The sequence below is a fragment of the Lissotriton helveticus genome, chromosome 1_1, assembly GCF_964261635.1.
Source record: "Lissotriton helveticus chromosome 1_1, aLisHel1.1, whole genome shotgun sequence".
NCBI classification, from domain to species: Eukaryota; Metazoa; Chordata; class Amphibia; order Caudata; family Salamandridae; genus Lissotriton; species Lissotriton helveticus.
The window spans coordinates 552,704,983-552,726,485 of record NC_136057.1 but is presented as its reverse complement, the minus strand read 5'-3'; the positions used below and the strand labels follow the sequence as shown (position 1 = coordinate 552,726,485).

Sequence of the window (21,503 nt, the reverse complement as noted above, 5' to 3'; positions counted from 1 at the left end):
TTTTGGGGTGGGTTGGAAAACACATGCATCATTATATGTTTATATGTTTACTATTGCTTAGTTTTAAGTAATGAGGGACATTAGATCGTGGAGTGGGTGTTGTAGTTCTATCTAGGACCCTAATTCGATATTCCTGATTTATGCCCTTGTGTGGTTATAATAAATAATATCCTTATAAGGGCATAAGAATCATATCCATATTTAGTCATAGCCCATGCTGTCCAAACTAAGCAAGGCTACTTCCCCAGGCTCCTAGAAAGTACAACGAGTTCTGTAAACAAACCTAACAAACCAAACCTCCAGCAACCTGGGAATTTCCCATTGCTTTTGTTTTGATTTCGTCCTAGAACTCCTGTGAGCACTGTAAGAACGGCCAGTTCTTAGTGACATCTTTATTGACGTCTTATGTCCAACCTTACGTCAAACCCGGCACCTTTCAGGTATAAATATACCAACGTTGCCTTAAGCAAACACACGGTGGTTTGGAGCAGAGCGGCTATCTACTTGCCCGAGAGCCCAGCTGATGCGAGAGCCCACGGACGCCACCCCTCCCCTTTGACGCACTGAGAGAGACGCTGTCTTTTCTCCTGCCGAGAAATCCAGCTCCGGTGTTTCCAGATACCCTCGCGGGTTACTGGGATATCGAGTCCTGAGAGAGAGATACCAGACCTCCTGCTTTCTAATACCCAGGTACGGAGCTGACTAAACCCCTAAAGAGAATTCTTGATTCAGATTCCTTGGCAAAACCAACTTAACTTAAACTGCTATTTACTTACTCCTTCCCACGTATTAGGCTTAGGTCAGGTACACCGGGGTAGGCGTATTTAGAAGCACCAGTTGAGTACGTTAGTCAATGTATATTTATTTGTATATTTTTTTATCTATTTTAAAGTATCCTATGGCTAAGAAACCATATCAATGCTTTTACAGTATTATTTCATAATACTCCTTTTACTGTACGCACTTTACTTTATACTGAGTATTGCAATTGTGGCAATTCATTTCTCTTGTATGAGAAAGAAGACTGCTCAATAAATAACACCTTTTATTGAAAACGCCCGTCTCTTTTTTCTCTACACTCTGGTGAAACTAAGTATGCACACTTGACTGAGTGAAATAGCTGTCTATTGTTTTCACACAACTCTAGAGATACACTATTATTCTAAGGGAGCAAAGTTGTCATGTTTTATGGTTGTCAGAAGCTAATCCCTTCTTGTCTATCCAGGGAGGTTAAACTCCTCCTCATTTATTCGAGAACGTTTCTAGTGACCTCTGAGCTAGCTGGCAAACCTTAAGTCTAATATAGTCAGTAGAGACCTAGTCGACCTCAGTCCTACGTCTAGACTGCTGAATATATTATTCCAATGCGCAGAGCCTATTGGGAATATAGGAACTACACTACAGAGTTTGAGAACCAATTTCCTGTAACATTTTATCAAAGAAGAAGCTATCTCGAATACATTTATCAATCCTGCCACTATATCTAAAAAAGCAGCCTCATAATACGTTTTTAAATGAAGTAGAGCTAGGCCCCCATGGGCAATGGATAATTGCACTACTGACAGCTTGACCCTCAATACTTTTTTCCCCCAGACCTCTAAGCATCATTTCCATTTCTTTAAAAAAAGACAAAGTAATTTTAATGGGGACATTACTAAACAGAAATATAAGGAGCGGTAATATCGGCATTTTAATTTGCCCACTAGTGAAAGAGGGAGTAAAAGCCACTGATCCAAGAATCTCTTCATTTTATTTTTCATTCTTGTATAATTCAGATGATCAGATGATATAACTGATGGTACTGGCTGGTTACAAATATCCCAAGATATCTAATTGGATCTTGATTAGCGGCTTGGAGCCTCAAACAAGATGGAAGAAGATTTAGATCGGTGTTGAGGGCAAGGACGTCTGTTTTATTAGGATTTAATTTGTAGCCCCCAATTTGCTCAAAATCTCTGAATTCCCTAAATACACTTTCGATATTTTCTTTATTGGTAATCAGATATAAAATAATGTTGTCCGCGAAAAGTTTCAACTTGCCCATTTGAGGAATAGGGGATTGGATAGCAGTGTTATTTCTAATTTTAATTACTAATGGTGCTATAAAAAAAGTAAAAAGCAGCTGCGAAAGTGGACAACCCTGTCTAGTCCCCCGGTTTATTTTTCTCGATCCTGCTCATTTTGTGTTGATTAATACCTGGGCCAAGGCCCCCTGATAAATATTGCTTAACATATCAATAACCTGAGCTGAGAAACCAAATTGACCAAGGGCAAAAAACATGGTTGTTCAATTAACCAGGACAAATGCTTTTTCAGCATCGACCATTATAATACATGCCGGGGTTAAGTTGGTGTTAAAATAGTCCAGGGCTTGTATTAAAAACTAAGTATTAGCTGCTATTTATCTCCCCGCTATAAAACCTGTCCGATCTCTATGAATTACCTCCTGGACAGCAATTAAAACCCTGCGGCCCATACTTTCATTAAAATCTTATAGTCCGAGTTTAAAAGACTGATGGGCCTGTAGGAGTTTACATTCTCGGGACTTTTATCTTTTTTAACAAATGACATAATTATCGCTTCTTTAAAAGTTGCGGGAACCAAACCTCCCTGCTTAATATAATTAAATAGTTTTTTCAAAGGTGTCAGCAATTAATTTGAAAAGGTTTTATAAAATTCAATGGGGAAGCCATCCTGTCCACATGATTTTGCCCCAGCTGTTACTTTAATAGAGGTCAATATTTCGGCGGAATTTATATCAGATCCTAATTGACTGATCCGGTTGTCCGAAAGTTAAGGAAAATGTATATTAGAGAAATATTCCTGGATCAGTTCTTCCCCAACTAAATATTCTGTGGAATAAACGGTGGAAATGTTCTGAAAAAATCTGTGGAATCTTATCACTATTGACCTCTTCTCGGCCAGTCTGGGGTCCTGTACCTTCGATATTATTGCAGACTCCTGGTTTTTTCTTGTTGTTTTTGCCAAAAGTTTCCCTACTAGCTGGCTATATTCATACACCTTTTGCTGGTACATTTTTGAACTACAAATTTCCTCCAATACAAAAAAGTCGCTCAGAGCTGCTCTCGCCTGCTCAAGTTGATTGGGATACTGCTGAAGCTGGAGGACATATTCTTTTTCAACTGCAGTTTGTAGCTTGGCTATTTTAAGCCTCCTGCCATTTGCCTGGGCAGCGATATAAGCGATAATCTGACCACTTTGAACCCGCCCCACACAGAGAAAGGCTCTGCAGTATTTTAGTTAATCTTGAAATATTCAGAGATCCATTCTCTAAAGCCCTCCACCCAATCCTGATCTTGGAGCAGAGTGCGGTCCAGCTGCCACCTGGACTGCTCTCTGTTTTCCCCACCAAATACAATTTCAAGCTCAACTTTTGCGTGATCTGAGAAGGGATTACACCCGCTATCCATCTCAGAGAACTGGAGAGATCTTGATATGAGAAAAACATTGATTCAAGATGCAGTTAGAAAACTATGCGAATAGCAGGTAAAATTTGTTTTATCTGGATTGCTATTTCGTTAGGGATCTACTAGTTGGTATTCTAACTTAAGGGCTTCCATAATTCTTTTGGTGTTCGGTTTCAGTTGTTTCTTATTTTTATTTGAAGTGTCTTTTTTCAAATCCTGTATGAAATTAAAATCCCCTCCTACAATAAGCTGCCCCAGAACTCCCCTCAAAAGCTCATTGATTTTGACCAGACTGGAAATGTCATCCGAGACCGGACCATAGTCATTTATAAAATTCATGATTTTTCCCTGTAACGTTGCCATTACCCATAGCCAGCTCCCCTGTGGATCTCTCTGAACTTGTAGAAATTCCCAATATAATTTTCTGGAGAAACAAATGGCAACTTCTCTCAGAGCCAGACCAGCCGATGCAAAAAATACATGAGAAAAAAACCTGGGGGAAATAATTTTGGAGAATTTGATTTTAGATGTGTCTCCTGGAAGAACACCACTTTGGAATTAAAAGATATCAGCCATTTTATAAGGGCACCGTATTTTTGTTTATTTAAATTTCCATTAGCTTTAAATGATAAGATCTTACATTTGTTAGTTTCCATCAAGGTTGCAAAAATTGCAAAATAGCCTTGAACTTCTGATTGTGTAATATCTGTACCTTGCTCTTACTCTTTTTACTGCTGTTAACCCAGTCCCCCTTCCTACCCCTGAAAATACCCCCCCCCTCCGAAATGTGGAAAACCCCTAGCCAACCACGCTGACCACATTTCGCCCCTCCCATCTAGCCTGGGTGTCATGAAGTCACACCCTAAGTGTCTCCACTAATCCTGCAGTGGCAGTCATGTCAGAAAGTATGCGACATTTACTTATCTCCGAAACAGAAAATTGTCTCTGCTGAATAGCTTTTGACAGGATCCTCTCCTTGATCTCGAAGTCCGCAAAATTCAGCAAGATAGTTCTAGGAATTGTAGAATTGGGAAAGCGCTGGGCAGGAACTCGATGAGCTCTTGTGATAGTGAGGTCATCCTCAAACTCTGGCAATACATTATGCTTGATAAATGAGTTCACCCATTGAATAGGTTGGCAAGCCTTCTATACCCTCAGGGACCCCAACGATCCTGAGGTTTGATCTCCGAGAATGATTCTCGAGTTCCTCCAATTTGCTCTGAAGAAAATTTGTCTTTTTTGCCGCCTTTTTGGCATCTCCCATAGCCATATTCATTTGATGCTCTAATACAGAAATTCTATTCTCAGCCTCCTGTAATCTACTCTGCAGCGCAGACATTCTTTCTTTGAATTTCTCCAGTCTCGAATGCAGGGCAGTAATCTCTACTTGCTGTGCTTTTTTCATTTCACGTATTTCTTCTAGAATCGAATTCAGCATATCTCGGATGTCTAGCAGATACCTCTCCTTAGTTTCTGAGCTTTGGCTGGAATTTTCGAACAAGATATCGGTATCGGCACTCGTATTTCCCACCTTAGAGTCCAGCTGTACCAATGGAATTGATAACACCGATGAAGCCTCTGGTGGCACTCTTCTTGAGGTCCTGTCTTAGGTTGTTGTAACTATAGGCTGTAAAAGGGGTTGTAATACCACTGGTTGTAATGCCACCGGGTTCACCGAAGTCTTCGTCGTGAACTCCCTGCTTTTATCAGCTGCATCTTGCACTGGAGATGGAACCAGGTTGGATATTCCATTTTCTACTTCATTCAGGGAGGTTGGAGATATGAGGGGTGCTGCCAATACTTGTACTTGAGACTGTGCTTGAGCCTGGTTCATCTGATGCTGCTGAACCCCTAACAGTTCATTTCGGGAATTTGTTGCATTAATTCCGAGTCTCTAGGAGGTAGTAATACTGTTGAGACCTGTCCTATGTCTGGAAATGAAGCATTGGACGGCTTGGAGGGTGAGCCCGAAGTTAAGGAAGACTGTGGGTTTGAAGATTTAGGGATAGTTTTCTTTACGAAGAAAGGAAAATCTTTCATTTCTTTTCCACCTTTCTTTGGGCCAACTTGAGCCGGACTTGTTGACACCACCGGGGCATCTAATACTTCTGGTGTATCATTTGCCTGTTTGGCCCCTGACTCCACGACATCAACTTGTCCCTCACATTGTAAGGAAGTAGAGGTGGGGGGGAGCTCATCCTCTGAGCTCTCTAAGGTGGTGTCCAGACCTGGGGAGGTGGAGTTATTCCCCCTGTTCTTATCCTTAGCAGCTTGACGTGCAGCTTTCTTCGCCAGGGCTTGACGTGTTTTTATTTTGAGACGGGCCGCAATATCAACTTTACTGGGCATACTGAGAATGCTTCCATCTTTCTGAGGTTTACCCATTTTTCCTCCCCTTACTCCTTATTACACGACCTATGAAAAGTCTTTATTGTTCTTTTACCCCACGTGTCCTTGTCTTCTTCAAATTTCCTTCAATTTAGCTTAATTTTGCTTACTTTGCTCTTTATTGAGCTCTTTATTGCTCTGTACTGGAATTGAGCTTGCAAATAACTCTCAAAATCTATTCAGTCCCTCCTCACCTCCTCAACTCCTTTTGCCAAACGGGTCTTTTCGCCTGAATTCGTGTTCTGTTTTTCCCCCACCCTACAGCATTTTCAATTCCTCACCGCTTTCATCCTGCAAGCGGCCGCCGGGGAGGGTAGACGGGCCTTTCTTCCTCCAGACCGATTGGGGCAGCGCGGCCGCGAAATCCCAGCTTAATCGCACCGCACTGCTAACACCACTCCCACCACACAAAGCCGAAGGTTTACAGCTGCTTGGGGATTGTCACTGCCACTGATTCAAAAAGCGGTCATCCGCACATCTAAATCCACCCGAATCCTTGCATCAGTTCTCTGCAGTTGTACTACACCATACTCGCCGTGCTCGGCAGCTCGATGCATGCCGCCATTGCTGAGGGGGGGCGGGATCACGGGTCACTGTGGTTACACGGAGGCGTGGAACTCCGTCGCCATCCCCATAGCATAGATTAACTGTCATTGGAGTAGTGCTTACAAACTTAAAAAGACATACTGTGTAACAACCACAGTAAAGGAGCCAGTAACCGTGAGAGGTTACAAATGAAGACACGGCCGTACTAAGGAGGGACTAACAAGCCAAGTACTGAATCAGATGCCAGCATTTACGATGGACAAAGACACAAACAAATGAAAAATATGAGCGGAGAGTGGGTGGGGCTTCTCTTCCATACTCCACAACACCAAGTCTCAAAGGTTCGACCTGAAAAGGTGGTGTTTTACGGTCCGGACATGTAAAGTTACTAAAACAAATGTCCATCTTTTTAATATCATGCCTTTGAGGCTCAGTAGGCCAAACTTAGGGGTGACTTATAAATATTAAAAAGAAGGTTTGGACTTTGCGATTACTTTAAATGCCAAAATGGAGTTAGCAGATTAAAACTGCTCTGTCAGCCAGTATTGGTGGGCTGGGAGTCATGCTTTGCTTTGTCATGCTTGTGGTGGAACAATGAGTGTTGAAGTCCACAAGAGACCCTGTTGGACCTGGCCCTCTTGACAGGGTCACCCCCTCCTTTTTTCTTAATGCATTTTTGTTGTCATTAGAATGCTGTGCATTCTCCCAAAAACATAGTACAATTGACCTACACCTGATTACCACATCATTTTGACAAGTCTGCAGTATATGATACTACATGTACCCAAGGCTAGAAAGTTAAATACTGGAGTGGTGTGGCTCACTGGTTAGAGGCAGCAGACCCGGAAGCAGAGAATGGCCCGGGACCAGGGTTCAATTCCCGACGAGGCAGGGTCGTGGACCAGGGTCAGCGGACTCGATAATTCTCGCCTCGGTGCCTACTCTAACCAGGGATCACACTCGGCAGCTCTGGGCATTAGCTTGCCTCATCTCTACAACGGCCCCCCACATTCGCCGGGGATGCCTGGGTTCACCTTGGAGATACCCAGTAGGGACCACCTCACAGGGATAGCCAGGACGGGTTCCCCAGCGGTCTACAGCGCCACGACGCCTCAGGGCAGCAATGCGCTTTACAAGACACATACACAACACATACACACAACTACTAGTCGGCCTACAGTACTCCTTGTAACACCCTCTAAACGGGCACTTTAAAATTGGTCTTAATCCTGCCACTGCAGCCTGTAGTGCAATTTTAAGCAGCCATTTCGACCTGGCAAAAGTTAACCTTTTTTCAGGCTTAAACTTTCCTTTTTAAGACTTATATGTCACCACTAAGAAAAACATTAAGGCTGATAGGGTATGGTTTATATAATTTAAAAAATAGAACATGTGAGTTTAAAGTTGACATGTCTTGGTAGTGAATAACTCCTACAGTTGTTTACACTAATGTGAGGACTATCTGCCCCATTGACAAACAGTAGGGTACCTTATTACATTTAATGAGTGCTAACTTTGAGCTGGGGGCAAATAAAAATACACATTTTGAACTCAAATTGATTGTAATTTACAATCCACTTTAATGCGACCGTTAGATTTTAAGTCACAATTCCGAAAATTACACTTTAAGAAGGCTAGCATTTTCTTATCCTAACCAGTTGTGCCTTTTTCCAGTGTCCCAAATTACATGAGTGTGAATGGCTCTACTGTTTGGCTTTGTGCATTCCTTCGAGACAGTGATACAACAGGGATTCTGTGTGCACATGATGGGCCATCCTGTCAGGATGACTGGGGGCAGAGCTACTCACTGCTCCACCAGCACTTCAAAGGGTTTTGCCTCCAGGAAACACAAAGGAACCATACACTAGTCTTTTGTCACCCCAGACTTCTTGGAGCCTTGACAAGGAAAGGGAAGAACTTCCCACAATCAGATGTGGGGCTAGTACTGGGAATCCCCACACAAATGTACAATTTTATTGTTTAGTGCATTAAAACCATAACAATTTTATCACTATAAAAATTTAATACATCATGCAGCAGAATTCATTGTTGAAAGAAGCATAAAAGCATTAGTTCCTTGTGTGGAAGTTTACCAGACATTGTGCAACGTTTAAGTACGTTTTTTGTCTTATGGCTGATTTTAGCTGTGGCTGCAAACTTCATTCTAAGATAAAACTAAATATAGTTTTTATCTGAGGTTGATTGGCTGTCTTTGAGTAACACTTTTGCAGGATATAGTATGAAACTCTATATTAAAATGGTTGTGTTTATCTGATTAACAAGTCTAGGCCATTCTGTCCATTAGAATGGCAGGTGCAAGCAGGGATGTTGCAGAGATGAATATATTGAAATTTTAAATCGGTGCAAGTGCGCAAATGTTTCAAAAAGTAGATGCCTAAGGGTTTAAATGAGTGTCAGAATGGTATGTACAAACTTGTTTGAGTGCACAACTTATGGGGGTGATTGATCCAGCAAATTCCAGGTACTTCGCCCAGGCGATTTTCTTTTCCTGGAACATTGCTGTGAAGGCGCCCCGCAGGGACTTTGATCTGCCCAGCTTACCTGAAGATAATAGTTGATTATTCCTTGTTTGCATGCTACATCCATCCTTATTAGATTTAATTCCAGTCAGATTAAAGTATGCAGAGTTTTCCTTGGCATGCCAAATATCTTCTTGTATGACAGCGTGTGGTTTTGCTCTAGTGTCTCGGTTAGCCTTCCTGGATAGGCAAGGTGGCCATGGCTTCTTGTCGGTACAAGTTTAGCTCTGATGACACTTTGAATTGCCTTAGCTGAGTGGCTGTTTAGTTTATGGTGGAGCATAGATAGAGCATATGTGGGTTTTGCTGCTTTAGCTGTTATTGCATTTATCTGCAGTGTTCGTTTCCCTGTGTCTGTCTACCATACTCCAAGATAATTGTCCATGTCAACCTTTAGTGGGCTGAGTTACCATTTGAGTTGCTGTTTTTTGGGACATTGGTTAAAAATCAGGACTTTTGTTTTCCCAGCATTTGCATGAAGGGTGTTGCATTTATTGTACGCGTGTAAAATATCCAGGGTCCTCCTCATCCCAATGCGTGTGTGTCCATCAAGACCAAGTCGTCCGCATACTGTAAGATTAGTAGTTTTTTTTTGTCCTAGCATTGGTGGAAAGGTTCTGCCTTTCAGTAATTCTTCCCCAAGATCTGCTGCGTATCAGTTAAATAAAGTCAGGGCGAGTACGTATCCCTGCTTTAATCCTCTGTTGATGCGGATCCGTCCGGTGGCTTGTGATTGTGTTAGCCTGATTCTCACCCATGTATCAGTGTATAATGCTGCTATTGCTCTGAGCACTTGTTTCGGGATGCCCCATCCTGACAGTTTTCTCCATAGGATGTTGCGGTCAATGCCATCAAAGGCTGCACTATAATTGTATCGGGGGAGTATTTGTTTCATGCGCCTTTGAGCCCAGATAGGTATTGGTGATGATGTTATTTAGAGTCAATGGATTGGGTCTAGGGCGGAATGACCTTGTTATCTGTTATCCATTGTTCTAGTTCTTTTAAGAGTACTTTGGTAAAAATGTTGCCATCTATTTCTAGTAGGGCGATTAGCCTGTAGTTTTCCAGTCGAATCAGGTCTCGGTTTTATGAATTGGGAAGAGGATTGAGCCCATCCATGCTTCCGGGATAGTTGATGTATCAAGGCATTCATTAAACAGATTGAGCATCACTGAAGCCCAGAAATTTCGGTCATCTTAAAAAATAATCCCTGGTAAGCCATTCGGTCCTGGGGCTCTGTCACTCCAGCTGTTTTTTAGTATCTTTAGCATCTCTACCCTGGTTACTGTTATAATACTGTCCTCCATATCTTCTAAGGAATTTTTCAGCTGGTTGATGTGGAACCTCTTGAATGTGTCTGAGTCTACATATAGGTTCTCCACGTGCTGCTCCCACTTGATTGCTGATATGACTTTCTCCTTGCTACATGACATAGTTGCTAAGCTGTTTACATATTTCCACATTTCTTTAGATTTGCTGGACGGTAGCAAGGAGTATATGTATTTCTACTGTTCCTGAGTGTACTCCTTGACCTGTTGACAATACAGACGGAGGATTGCCTTGCCCAGATTGGAGAGCCCTGCTGCTACCAGAGGACTACACTGCTGCTTAAGGACTGCTTTGCTCTCTGAGATGGAAGACTATGGTATCATTTTATTTATTTCATTTATTAAAATGTACTCTGTTTGTTAATGCTAATGTTAATGCTATCAACACTAATAAAGCGCACTATCACCCTACGGGTACCCTGGCGCTTGTGATATGTGTACCCAGCTCATCAACAGATAATATGGATTGGCAGTGAGCAATGTAGGCACAAAAGGACTAAAAAACAATCGGAATCATACTCTAGGATAGTGCCATGTCTTTATTCTTTTCCTGAACTGAAGTAGGTCTTCCAACTGTCTGAAATCAGTTGGGAGTTTGTTCCAGAGCCGCACCGCTGCAGTGCTAAAGGCCCTACCTCCTGATTTTGTTCTTCTAAATCTGCGCATTTTCACCAATTTGGCAGAAGAAGAGCAAAGGCACGGAGCCTTTGGAACATACCGTACAAATGTATTCTGCATTGGTTTAGGTCCAGCACCATGCAGAGCTTTAAACACAATGCTGAGTAACTTGAATTGTATCCTCTGTGATACTGGGAGCCAATGAAGCTCCGAAAGAGTCTGAGAGGTAGATGAGCATCGTGCCCTTCTTAAGGCTAACCTAGCCGCCATTATCTAGATTCTCTGGAGTCTCTCAATCAAATACCTTGGAGACTCCCGCAGCAAAGCATTACAATAATCCAGCCGGCTCAAGAGAATACTTGTTACTATCAGTGCTCTAACCTGTGTTGGTAGCATCGGAAGAATCTTCCGGAGTACTCTAATATGGGAGAAACAACTCCCGACTGTTGTGTTCACTTGAGTTTCTAAACTCAGTTTGTCATCAAACCTAACTTCCAGATTACGAACCGTCTCTGAGGGTACCAGTAGGGTGGCCATAGGAATGGGCCAGAAATTGATTATAAGTAAAGGAGGAACTTTTCTGGCAACAAAACATAGGACTTCTATCTTATCGGCATTAAATTGTAAAGAGTTCTCTCTCAGCCAGTGTGCAGGGTCCTGCATACATGCGTGGAAGTCTTCCAATGATATGGATTGGTCTCCCGTTAGAGACAGGATAAGCTGAGTATCGTCTGCGCAGTTCACAAGATTAACATTGTAAGCCCATATGACGGCAATCAAAGGGCTCATGTAAACATTAAACAGTATTGGACTGATTGCAGATCCCTAAGGGACACCGTGCAGGATGTTAATATTCTCAGATTGATAAGGGGGAGGGACACTGCCTGTTGCCTATTACATAGGTAGGATTGAAACCACTTTAGTGCTTGTCTAATTTGACATAGGATTTATCTTGTGTCATGTTTTCACTTTAATATTGTTTGTGTGCTGCATAAATACTGTACACATTGCCTCTAAGTTAAGCCTGGGCTGGGGCGTGGCCAAGATGGCAGAGAGGTAGAACATGCCTTTTCATCTGTATGCTCCCGTTCCTGGCCCGGGACACCTCAACGCCTTATGCAGAGGACCTGGAGGGAGGGTCTCCATAGTGGCCCAGATGATGGGGGCCCAATTAGACAGTGCAGACCAGCCACACTTCAAGGCCGGGGCCTCACTGGACAACTGTGACCGGAGGGGAGCAGAAAGCCTCAACATGGTAGTTGCCAAAAAAAGACTGATGCAAACAGCTCGGTCCTGACCCCACCGCTGCTACAGGCTATGCTTCCACCCACAAATTGCCAGATCACCTAGCCATGCTGGTCATAGGTAGGCGATGTTCTGTGCGGCGCCCGCACCAGGACCACGCCTGAGGTTGGCCTGGCCGCACTGCGGGTGCCCTTCAAAGATCCAGAGTCGCTGCCCTGTAGGCAAACTCTCGTCTGCCAGCACTGAATCCCCAGTAAGGAATACCGGAGATCCCATGCTGGACCACAGACGACAGACCCCTGCTTGGTGATGCGGAACAGCCATGGATCTGGACGGCGCCCTTGGCAAGTGAGCAGGACCGGAGAGGAGCCGGATGCCACAACATAGCAGATGCCACCACTAGTCTGATACGATCAGCCTGACACTAACTTCCACATGGCTATCAGCCATGCACCTGCAAATTTCCTACTTACCTCATCTACAGGTCACACTGAACAAGGACCGATGTTAGTTTTTGCAATGCCCACCACCCAAACTTGGGCTACGTTAAGGGAGCTGTATCATGTGAGCGCTCTCCCAGGCAGCCCTCTGGAGATCAATGTGTGCTGCTGGGTCCTGCCTTTCCCATTCTTGAGACCTGATCCCCCACTAAAGAGCCTCTTGGCAGCATGATTTTCTGGATCTGCCTGCAGTGGGCTGGGAGGGGTCAGCGCGACGCCTGAGACTCACTAAGAGACTACCATAGAGGTAAGCCAAGTGTGCCCAGCCTGTGCTCCTTGCATCTGTGCTGTCTGGGAGCGTCTCTCCCCTATGGCCCTGCCCACTGACATTGGCTGCTGCCCTACCCACCTGTTTTTGAAGTTGCATATCACAACCAGCGCAGCCTTCTGACTCTTTCTGCTGGACCCTGGTAAGAGCGAGTCAAGTCATGTCATACCTGTAACCATTTCACAGGGACCACGGCTCATGCGGCGACTGGGGAGGACCCCCGAAGGGCCATTGCTCTCAGTGCAGCCAGTTTGCTTTCAGGAATCCTCTCCATAAGGTGGTCCCATCCTCTGCCGTCACTCCAAGACAACAGGGACCGTTCAGTAAGTCTGTTCAGTCAGTCTAGCTGGTTATTTGTCTGATAGAGTGGCCATCCTAACCAAATGATATTTAAGATTGTTTCCTCTCATTGGAAAACAATGGTTGTTATGAGCTGCCAGCACTTTCTAAAGTTTTTTAATATAGCTCGCAACAAAATTGGACACAGGCGAAAAAGTGGTAACATACAATATTATTTTCAATGTCTAGTCTCTGTTCAGTGGTGTCAGCAAAATATTGCAAGGAAAGTACCAAGGGCGTTTCAAGGAGCATCTTGGGTACACACAATGTATCCAACAAAATGGCAGCCTCCCTAAATAAGTTTCTTCTCTGTTAGCAATTACATTGCATTCTTAAAAAAGTACTGTAAGGAAGTGAATCCTGTAATGAGTGTTTCATTCCGATGAGTTCAGATGGCATTTAAGGGAGGCTAATGAGACCTCTGGCTGCAGTATGGGTAGTGGTCAATGGGTCACCACTGTCAGAAACCTGTAGGAAAGACACCTGGGCTGTTTCAAATACATATGTTCAACATTACAGACTACAGGAGATGGAGTCTGAGGAAAAGAGTTTTGGAATTGGGGTTCTAAGTTTAGTTCTGTCGTGAATATTAATCATCAAGGTTCATCAAACATTAAGTGCAGAAGTTAATCATTGTACTCTGAAATATTTTAGTGGCTACATTTTCGAATAAAAAAATAAAATTGTTTTGTTATTCCTCATACATTCTGGCTGGGACAAGGACACAGGAAGTAGAAGTAATGCTAGGATTACTTACTGGTAAGCTTCATTACTCTTAGTTCAGGCATCCTTGCGACAGTCACTATAAAGGCCCATCCTTCCCATACTCTCGACTTCAGTTTGTTTGGTATGACAGGAGGATCCTTCGTAAAGCAAGCAATATAGGGTGCCCAGGGGACCAGTGTTCTGGGCTTGGATTACAGCATTTCCTGTCTCGTGGCGTAAACAACTTCACATGTAATGGCTGGTACAGGGACGCCACGAGAAAGTGTAATATTATCAGTAAGTATTTGAAGATATTTCTGCTAAAAAACTGTAAGACATAAGCATTTGAGTGAGTTATATGGCGCTCGGTAGACCCTGCATGAATGTATGTTTCATTTGAACGTGCATACAACATCTAAGGGGCCTAATCTGAATTCATTTTGGAGCAAATTAGTTGTACTATTATGTACTCTAACATTCCTTTGTGAATTGGTCCCAGAACACCGCAAAAAGTAGTATTGATGGAATATTCTAATAAAATTATGAACGATAGAATTACTGCGTTCTCTTTTCACTTTCACAAATAGGGAGACGGACGTTTTGGTGGCCATTCTCCAAGGCAGTAAAGAGTACTCCTCTAGTATTACTTCCCTTACTCCGAAATGCTTTTCTGAATCTGTTTATAAACGTCTAATGATGTATCATTTATTATATATCATATCTCCTTCTGAACGTCAAACTCTCCGTACAATGGCAGAAGTATGAAACATATAGTTGATTGCTGTTCCCTGCTGATATAACATGTTGAAACCTTTGAATTTACAGAAACACAGACCAACCAGATAATTGAAAAGCATAGGTGTTGTTTGGTGTGGCACATGTAGGATGTGCATATTGCTACGTCACATGAGTGGTTCATCTACTTTTTTGATGATAGAAAAATACCAGTGACAAGGTGATACATTTTAAATTAGCAAACATATATATATTCCACGTATATGGAAAATATACAAAATAACATTGTATCCCGCCTTTATGTTTCCCTCCTTACAGTACAACTTGTGTATATTTTCCACACTTCTCGCTTCTTCCAAAAGAATAGTTTAAATTATGTTTTAATAGATAAACACGTATTTGAACTCAACTCCTGTGTGGTGTGTTCATTGTCATCGATTCTGCTTTTTTTCCAGGAATCGTTTCTCTAGAAAATTCCTTGTTTGTCTGAGACATCAACATACAATCACAGAAGTGCAAAGAAAGCATCCTCTGGGAGCAGCGAGGCTTTTATTCAGGATCTTTACTGCGATTCGCTCCCCCAATTGTTGTTCTTTCTTTTCTTGTATTAGTTTCAATCTATCTCCTACATCGACAGGAATAAAACGTTTTAATGATCTGCCGATTTTTCCGTACCTGAACCAGCTGGGGAAGACATTCTAACAAGTCTTCGTCTGACAGGCTGCCAATTTCCTGGACAGCAGCCTCGCGGACATCTTGATCTGAAAAACTGGAATAAAGAGAAGCAATTAGATCGTTTGGAAAATGTTCGTTCTGATGACACCGCGCAATTCAGCGGGGATTATAACATTTCCAATATTATACATAGACTACTAACTCAACAAAAGCAATGCTGACGAGTTTCAAAAGTAGCAATTCTAGGAAACGAATGCATGATTAATGAAGTGTGAAATTGTTGGAAAAAGTGCCCATGTATTTATTTGTTTTTTGTTTCTCAGCTCTTACTTATACTCATTGGGCATTCTAACATATGTCAAAAAGGAAAGGTCCTCCCCATCTCCCAAAGTCAAGGCTGCCTGACAGGAGAGTTTATTTGATCTTTCATGTGTCGATCAGGTAACTAAAGGAAAGTGTCTCTTAAAATGATTTTTACTAAGAAACACGAAAAAAGATGGTGAAAGTTGCAAGTTAACGCTTTGGTGGAATAGAGAATAGAGGATATATTTTGCACGTCGCCAAGGAACTTCAAAATGTAAATTCACAGTTCTACCTCACAGATGATGACTGATCACATCAGTCATATTGCCAGAACCTTCTGCCCTACTACCATAATAAGAATATAAGATAGCACATAGATCTCTGATTTGCCTACACTTCTGGAATTTGGAGAAATCATTTGAAGTGTTCGTCCCACTGAAACATCTAAACAAGCACTGGCAAAGCCAATAGTTCTGGCCTTGGCTAGCAAGCACAATTAATAATTTAAAAATAAATATTACAAGCGCATACCACAAAAAGAAAAAAAACACATTTTCAGTAAAAAAAAGTGACCATTGAATATAATTTGAATGGAAAAATGCAGGTGCTTTCTAACGCTCAGTTGCACCTATCACAAGTATAGACACCCATTTTAGTTTTTCACAGGAAAATGCAGTTCTTATTGGTGCAAAAAACAACTACTATTGCTTTACACTGTAAGCCGAAGACATAGTTTAAACAGAACAGGATAAGGAATTTGAACATTTTAGCAATGCAAAGTAATGGCCGTTAAACAAAGTGCCCCTCTTCTTGGGTTGATATGAACATGTGATTACGCACAATGCAGTCAGTCACAGTGCAGGAGAGCCAATTGATGAGGTGGGTTGTCCTTCTACTCATGCTGTGTACACTGTGGTGAGTGGAAGCAAAATGTGAATGTCGGTGGAGCAGACAAGTGAATGAAAACGGCTGACTGATACTCCCTCTTTCTATGTTCAAAAATATATTTTTGATTTATAATTGTATTTATTACATGAGGCAAACAAGAAAAAAATGTCCATGGGCCAGAGCTAAAAACATTCTGTTTCTTGGACATCAGTCTCATAGACATGTTCATCTGGCAATCTTGTATAAAAAGTTGCAGCTGAATGGAACAGTGGAAACTGAAAGACACCAACATGTGTAATACAATCGGTCTCGCCTATGGGACCTTATATGTATTTAGCTATGCAGCACATTAGCCTGGGTGCTGAGGTCTAAACTGCGTGACACGCCAGGTATGGGAGCACATGGATAGAAATATTGCCTTTCAGCAGGAAATGGTATAGTCCAACGCTCTGTCTTTAATATAAAATCAGGGCCTTCGGTGGTCATATCACTGAAAATACATGATTTTATTATTATTATTATTATTAAATCGGTTTTGTATAGCGCCCGGTTACCCTGGAGCATCCCTGCGCTTTTGCCAACTGCCGACATCAGAGATAGCAGAAACGAAGAAAAATTAACAGAAGAGGAGGGTCTTAAGTTGTTTTCGGAAGTGCCGGAGACATGGTTCCGCGCGTAAACCTAAGGGAAGGGCGTTCCAAAGAGTGGAAACATTGACCGAAAATCTCCTACCTCCCGATCGGGCCTTTTTTACCCTGGGGACGACCGTCAGATGTTGCTGGTCTGAGCGTAAAGTTCTGCTCGCTTTGTACGGGATCACCATCTTCTGAAGGACGGGGGGGCCTTTGCCTTGCAAGATTTTATGTGCGAGGCATAGGGATTTAAATTTCACTCTTTCCCGTATTGGCAGCCAGTGTAGTGCCCTCAGTGCTGGTTTAGCAGAGCGGGACATGGGGATGTTATAGAGCGTTCGTGCTTTGATAAAAATGATTTGATTGATTTGATAAAAATATTATGGTCTACGGGTGCTCGAGGAAGACAATTTCTATGGACTGGAATCTAGAGAATGCTAAAGTGATTCTGGTATTTTACTGACCTCTGCTGATCGTTTTCTATCAAGAAAGTTAAATAGAGGCAGTTGCCAGAAAAATTAAAAAAAGAAAGTCTCTCAGCAGAAAGCATTTCTGGTATATTACTGACATTTGCTGGTCGTTTTCTAGCAAGACAGTTAAATAGAGGCAGTTGAACAGAAAAAAAAGTCGCTAAGCGGAAGCAGACAAGTCCTAGGGCTGATCTCAATTGCCCACATAGTACATACACATATACAAATATGATAAGTATATACTAAAGTATATGCAAGAGGTCTCAAATGCTTGACCTAAAAAGCAAATACATTTCAAAGAGATTCAGACTAAAGTCAAACAGTGGACACCATAAACAATCTTAAAGAAAAACTATTGAGTAAGTGAAACAGATTGTTTCAAAGTAGGATGGGAAAGCTAATCCAATTAATACTGGAACATATTAGGGAACAGATTAAGGGGAGCTTCTGTGTCATGATCAAAGGCCAAAGCTCTAATGTGAACTCCGATGCACAACTGCACAGAAATCTTAATATCCAGCAACATTCCGGAAACTTTGACTGCTCTCTAATACCCGGGAAATCCCTGAAAATTCTGGGCATTGCTGGAGTATGAAATGTTAACATCAGCTTGAGCAATACTGAAAACTCACCAACCCGGGTCTGTGCAGCCTGGGTGGAGAGAGTCCTTGGTGGGAGTCTGGCAGGCCTGTGTGTGCAGTGTACTGCTTCTTGGACTTGGTACTTAAAACCACTTGCCAAGCCTTATACTCCCCTTTTATTACACATAAGTCACCCCGAAGGTAGGCCTTAGGTAGACCTAGGACATGTACGTTTAAAGTTCTACATATCCTGGTAGTGAAAAATAACTATATTACATTTTTCACTACTGTGAGGCCTACTACTACTACTTACCCTATTTCCCCTTGCAGTCCCTAGAATCCCAGTCCTGAAGACACCCCGTACAAAGAGAGGGTTGAATTCTAGAATTAATGATTGAATCTGATATCCAAAGGACATCCTTTTCATTCCAATAACCAGCCCCCTGTTTTAATATTGTCACTACAACTATTTTCACTGTTTGGTTATGGCGCTCCACTGGGGTCACATAGGTCCAGTTTTAAATTTTGTACATAGTGTTAGTGCACAGCAGAAGTCTAATTTACCTTATTGTAACTGCAAATATAATAAGCTCACTTCGCCTGAAGTGGGTGTAGTAAAAACTAGTTGTGAGGTGCTGTATTCTCCTGAGTCATATGTGTTCTCTATAATCAAGTAAATAATATTACTTAATGATAACAAATGTAATACATATTGACTCTACCGTATGCTTATTTTGCTTAAATCATGCAGGATATTAATTTCTTGCTAATATTGAAAGACTTTTTGGTTTAAGTGAGCTCCTTGTGAACAGTTGTATTTTGGCCGCTTAGCTATACCCAGTTCGCAAGGACATATGGGTTGCTCTTGTTTTTTGTTTGAACTGTTAGAAAGCGGACATTTCTCTGCTCTTACTGCTCTGTGTGCCTTGCAGCCTGTCTCCAATACACATCTGGGATTGGTGGCAGCTACACTTTGTGTATTCCCTCTAAACAGCCATAAACAAAGGAAGGGTGGGCGTGACAGAGCACCCATCTTCATTCGTCTACATTCTGATAGCTTTTCTTGGGCAGGAAGAGAAAGGGAGAGCAGACAGTTACACTGAATAAGCAGTGTCCTACGTCCCATACAAAGAGTTGATTACCCCCTAGGAATAGTCTGGAGACAGGGCTGGTATGAAAGGGGACCTGTACACTTCAAGGGCCTACTTTGAAATCACCTCCACTTCAAATGCACATTTGGGTATAAATACTGGGATTCTGACCCTACTCAGAGGGTGTACTATGGGACCTGTGTAAAGAAGACTGTTCTACAAGGATTGCCACTTTGGCTGACTGCTGCCCTAAAGGAATTGCTTTCTGCTTTGCTGAGTTGACCAGCTGCCTACTGATCTCTGCTCTTCTGAGGACAAGGACTGGACCCATTTCACTTGAACCCAGAGTGACTCCAAAGGCTTGCTGACTTGTCCCATGTTTCTGAAGTCTCAGGGCCATCACAAACTTTCTACAACACTGCTGCTGAGGTGCCAATCCAGTCCTGGACTTTAGAAGTGGGTTCTGCAGCTGTTTTGCTTCAAAATCGATGCAGTGCTGACGTTATGCTCTACGGAAATTACGTGGTGCCCTTCAATGCCGAGCCGATCTAAAGACGTCCCTGAGTGGCTCAATGACGATGCAGGACTGGACTGCAAGGTTCGACGATGATGCAGCGCCTGCATCATAAAGCGGTTTGATGCCAAAGCATTCTCCAACAGTGACGAGCGGAACTGATGCTTCGCCTAAATCTTCGAGATCAACGACAACATATCACCGCCCCTGCTCCTCGCATTGAGTCATCAACATTGAAACTTGCGCCATCCAAGGTACTTTGTCAGCAGGACCTGTATTAGTCCTGTAGCCCTGCCTGTCATTCAACACGGTCAGCCGGAATGTTGTATTTGTACTGGTCTAGCATGACCTCAAGTTACCCCTTAGCGCTATTGACTTCTTAGCACTATTTTTGGTTTATTCTTTAAAAATGCATGACTCTGGTTCTACCTATTGGATTTTTGTCATTTTTGTCTTGATGTTCGCATAAACGTATTCTCTATTTTTCTAAGCCAGTGTGGAGTATTTTTATGGTGTTTCCATTGTGTTACTGTGTGTGTGTGTGTGTATTGCACAAATACTTTACACATTGCCTCATTCGAAAAGCCTGCCTGCTCTGTTCCAAGTTATCAGAGCAGAGGGTAAAAACAGGTTATCTTTTAGTTTGTATCTAGCTTACCCTGCCTAGGATTGTGGTTCAAACATGGTCAGGGTGCATACCTCTTTCAACTAGAGACCCAATTTCTAACACTGGTGATCAGCGGTGAGAATAAGACTTGTATTTGTGCAATACCATGTAGTATTTCAGTGTTCACTACTACTCTATACTTATGACTATTACAAGTTTTAAATTGTCTTTTATTCTCTCAATTGATTATTTTTCTAAATTTGACTCCTACTTCACCTTCATCAATTTGGGACTCTTTTTGGTGTTGCACTTGTGATACCTTGTCAGGATGTCCATGGATCTCAACTGCCTAGTATACTACAATGAGAATGAGCTGAATCAGTTCCGCAAAGAGAAGGGGAAGAATGTGGGCAGGAAAGCTTCAAAAGTAGACCTAGATGATCCTCAGAGCCTATGAGGCAGTCAGAAAGCTGCAAGCAACAACAGAGGAGGAATGCCCTGAGCTAATCAGAGGACCCACCTGCAGTGGGGCAGGTTGCAGTGTATCTACCAGAGGTCTGTCACATATGGAGATGGATATCAATGCCATTGAGAGCTACAGCATGACTGAGCTGAGGAAGTTGTGCAGAGCCAGAGGACTGAACATCCTTGAGAGTGATTCCAATTTTGAGTACCACCCTGCTCTTAAACCCTGGGAGGAGGTCCACAGAATGCAATCTGTATCACAGGAAGATAGAGGGGGAGGACTACTTCACTACTCTAGAGAATACAGCACCCTGGTTATACCTGACTTCAGCATCAGGGTTCCAAGGGGGCAGAGGCCCTCAGAAGGATGGAAAGGAGCAGAAAAATGACTGGTCAAAGGCTACAGTGGAGTGATGGGATCCCTCAGAGAGGGACTCCCCTGCTGGATCATATGCAAGAAGCAGTGTCTCATCCCAAACCCGAACTCCTGATGAGTTAAAGAATTGACAGGCTGAGAGGGACCTGAGGCTGCAGCTTGCCCAACAGGCTGCAGAAGAGCAGAACGCGGAGAAAAAAAATCTTGCGGACTCATGAACTGAGTCTCAAGGAGCTGGAGCTGACAGAGTCTACCAGAAAT

The 21,503-nt window shown here is 42.6% G+C and overlaps 1 protein-coding gene across 1 annotated transcript in view; it reads right to left on the bottom strand.

Moving 5' to 3' along the window:
• Positions 1–21,503, bottom strand: part of PIK3C2G (phosphatidylinositol-4-phosphate 3-kinase catalytic subunit type 2 gamma) — a 2,201,800-nt gene that overhangs the window by 736,001 nt on the left and 1,444,296 nt on the right. The window contains exon 18 of the mRNA XM_078674033.1: positions 15,316–15,409. Within this exon, the coding sequence (XP_078530159.1) occupies positions 15,316–15,409 (94 nt within the window). The remainder of the gene's footprint in view (positions 1–15,315; positions 15,410–21,503) is intronic.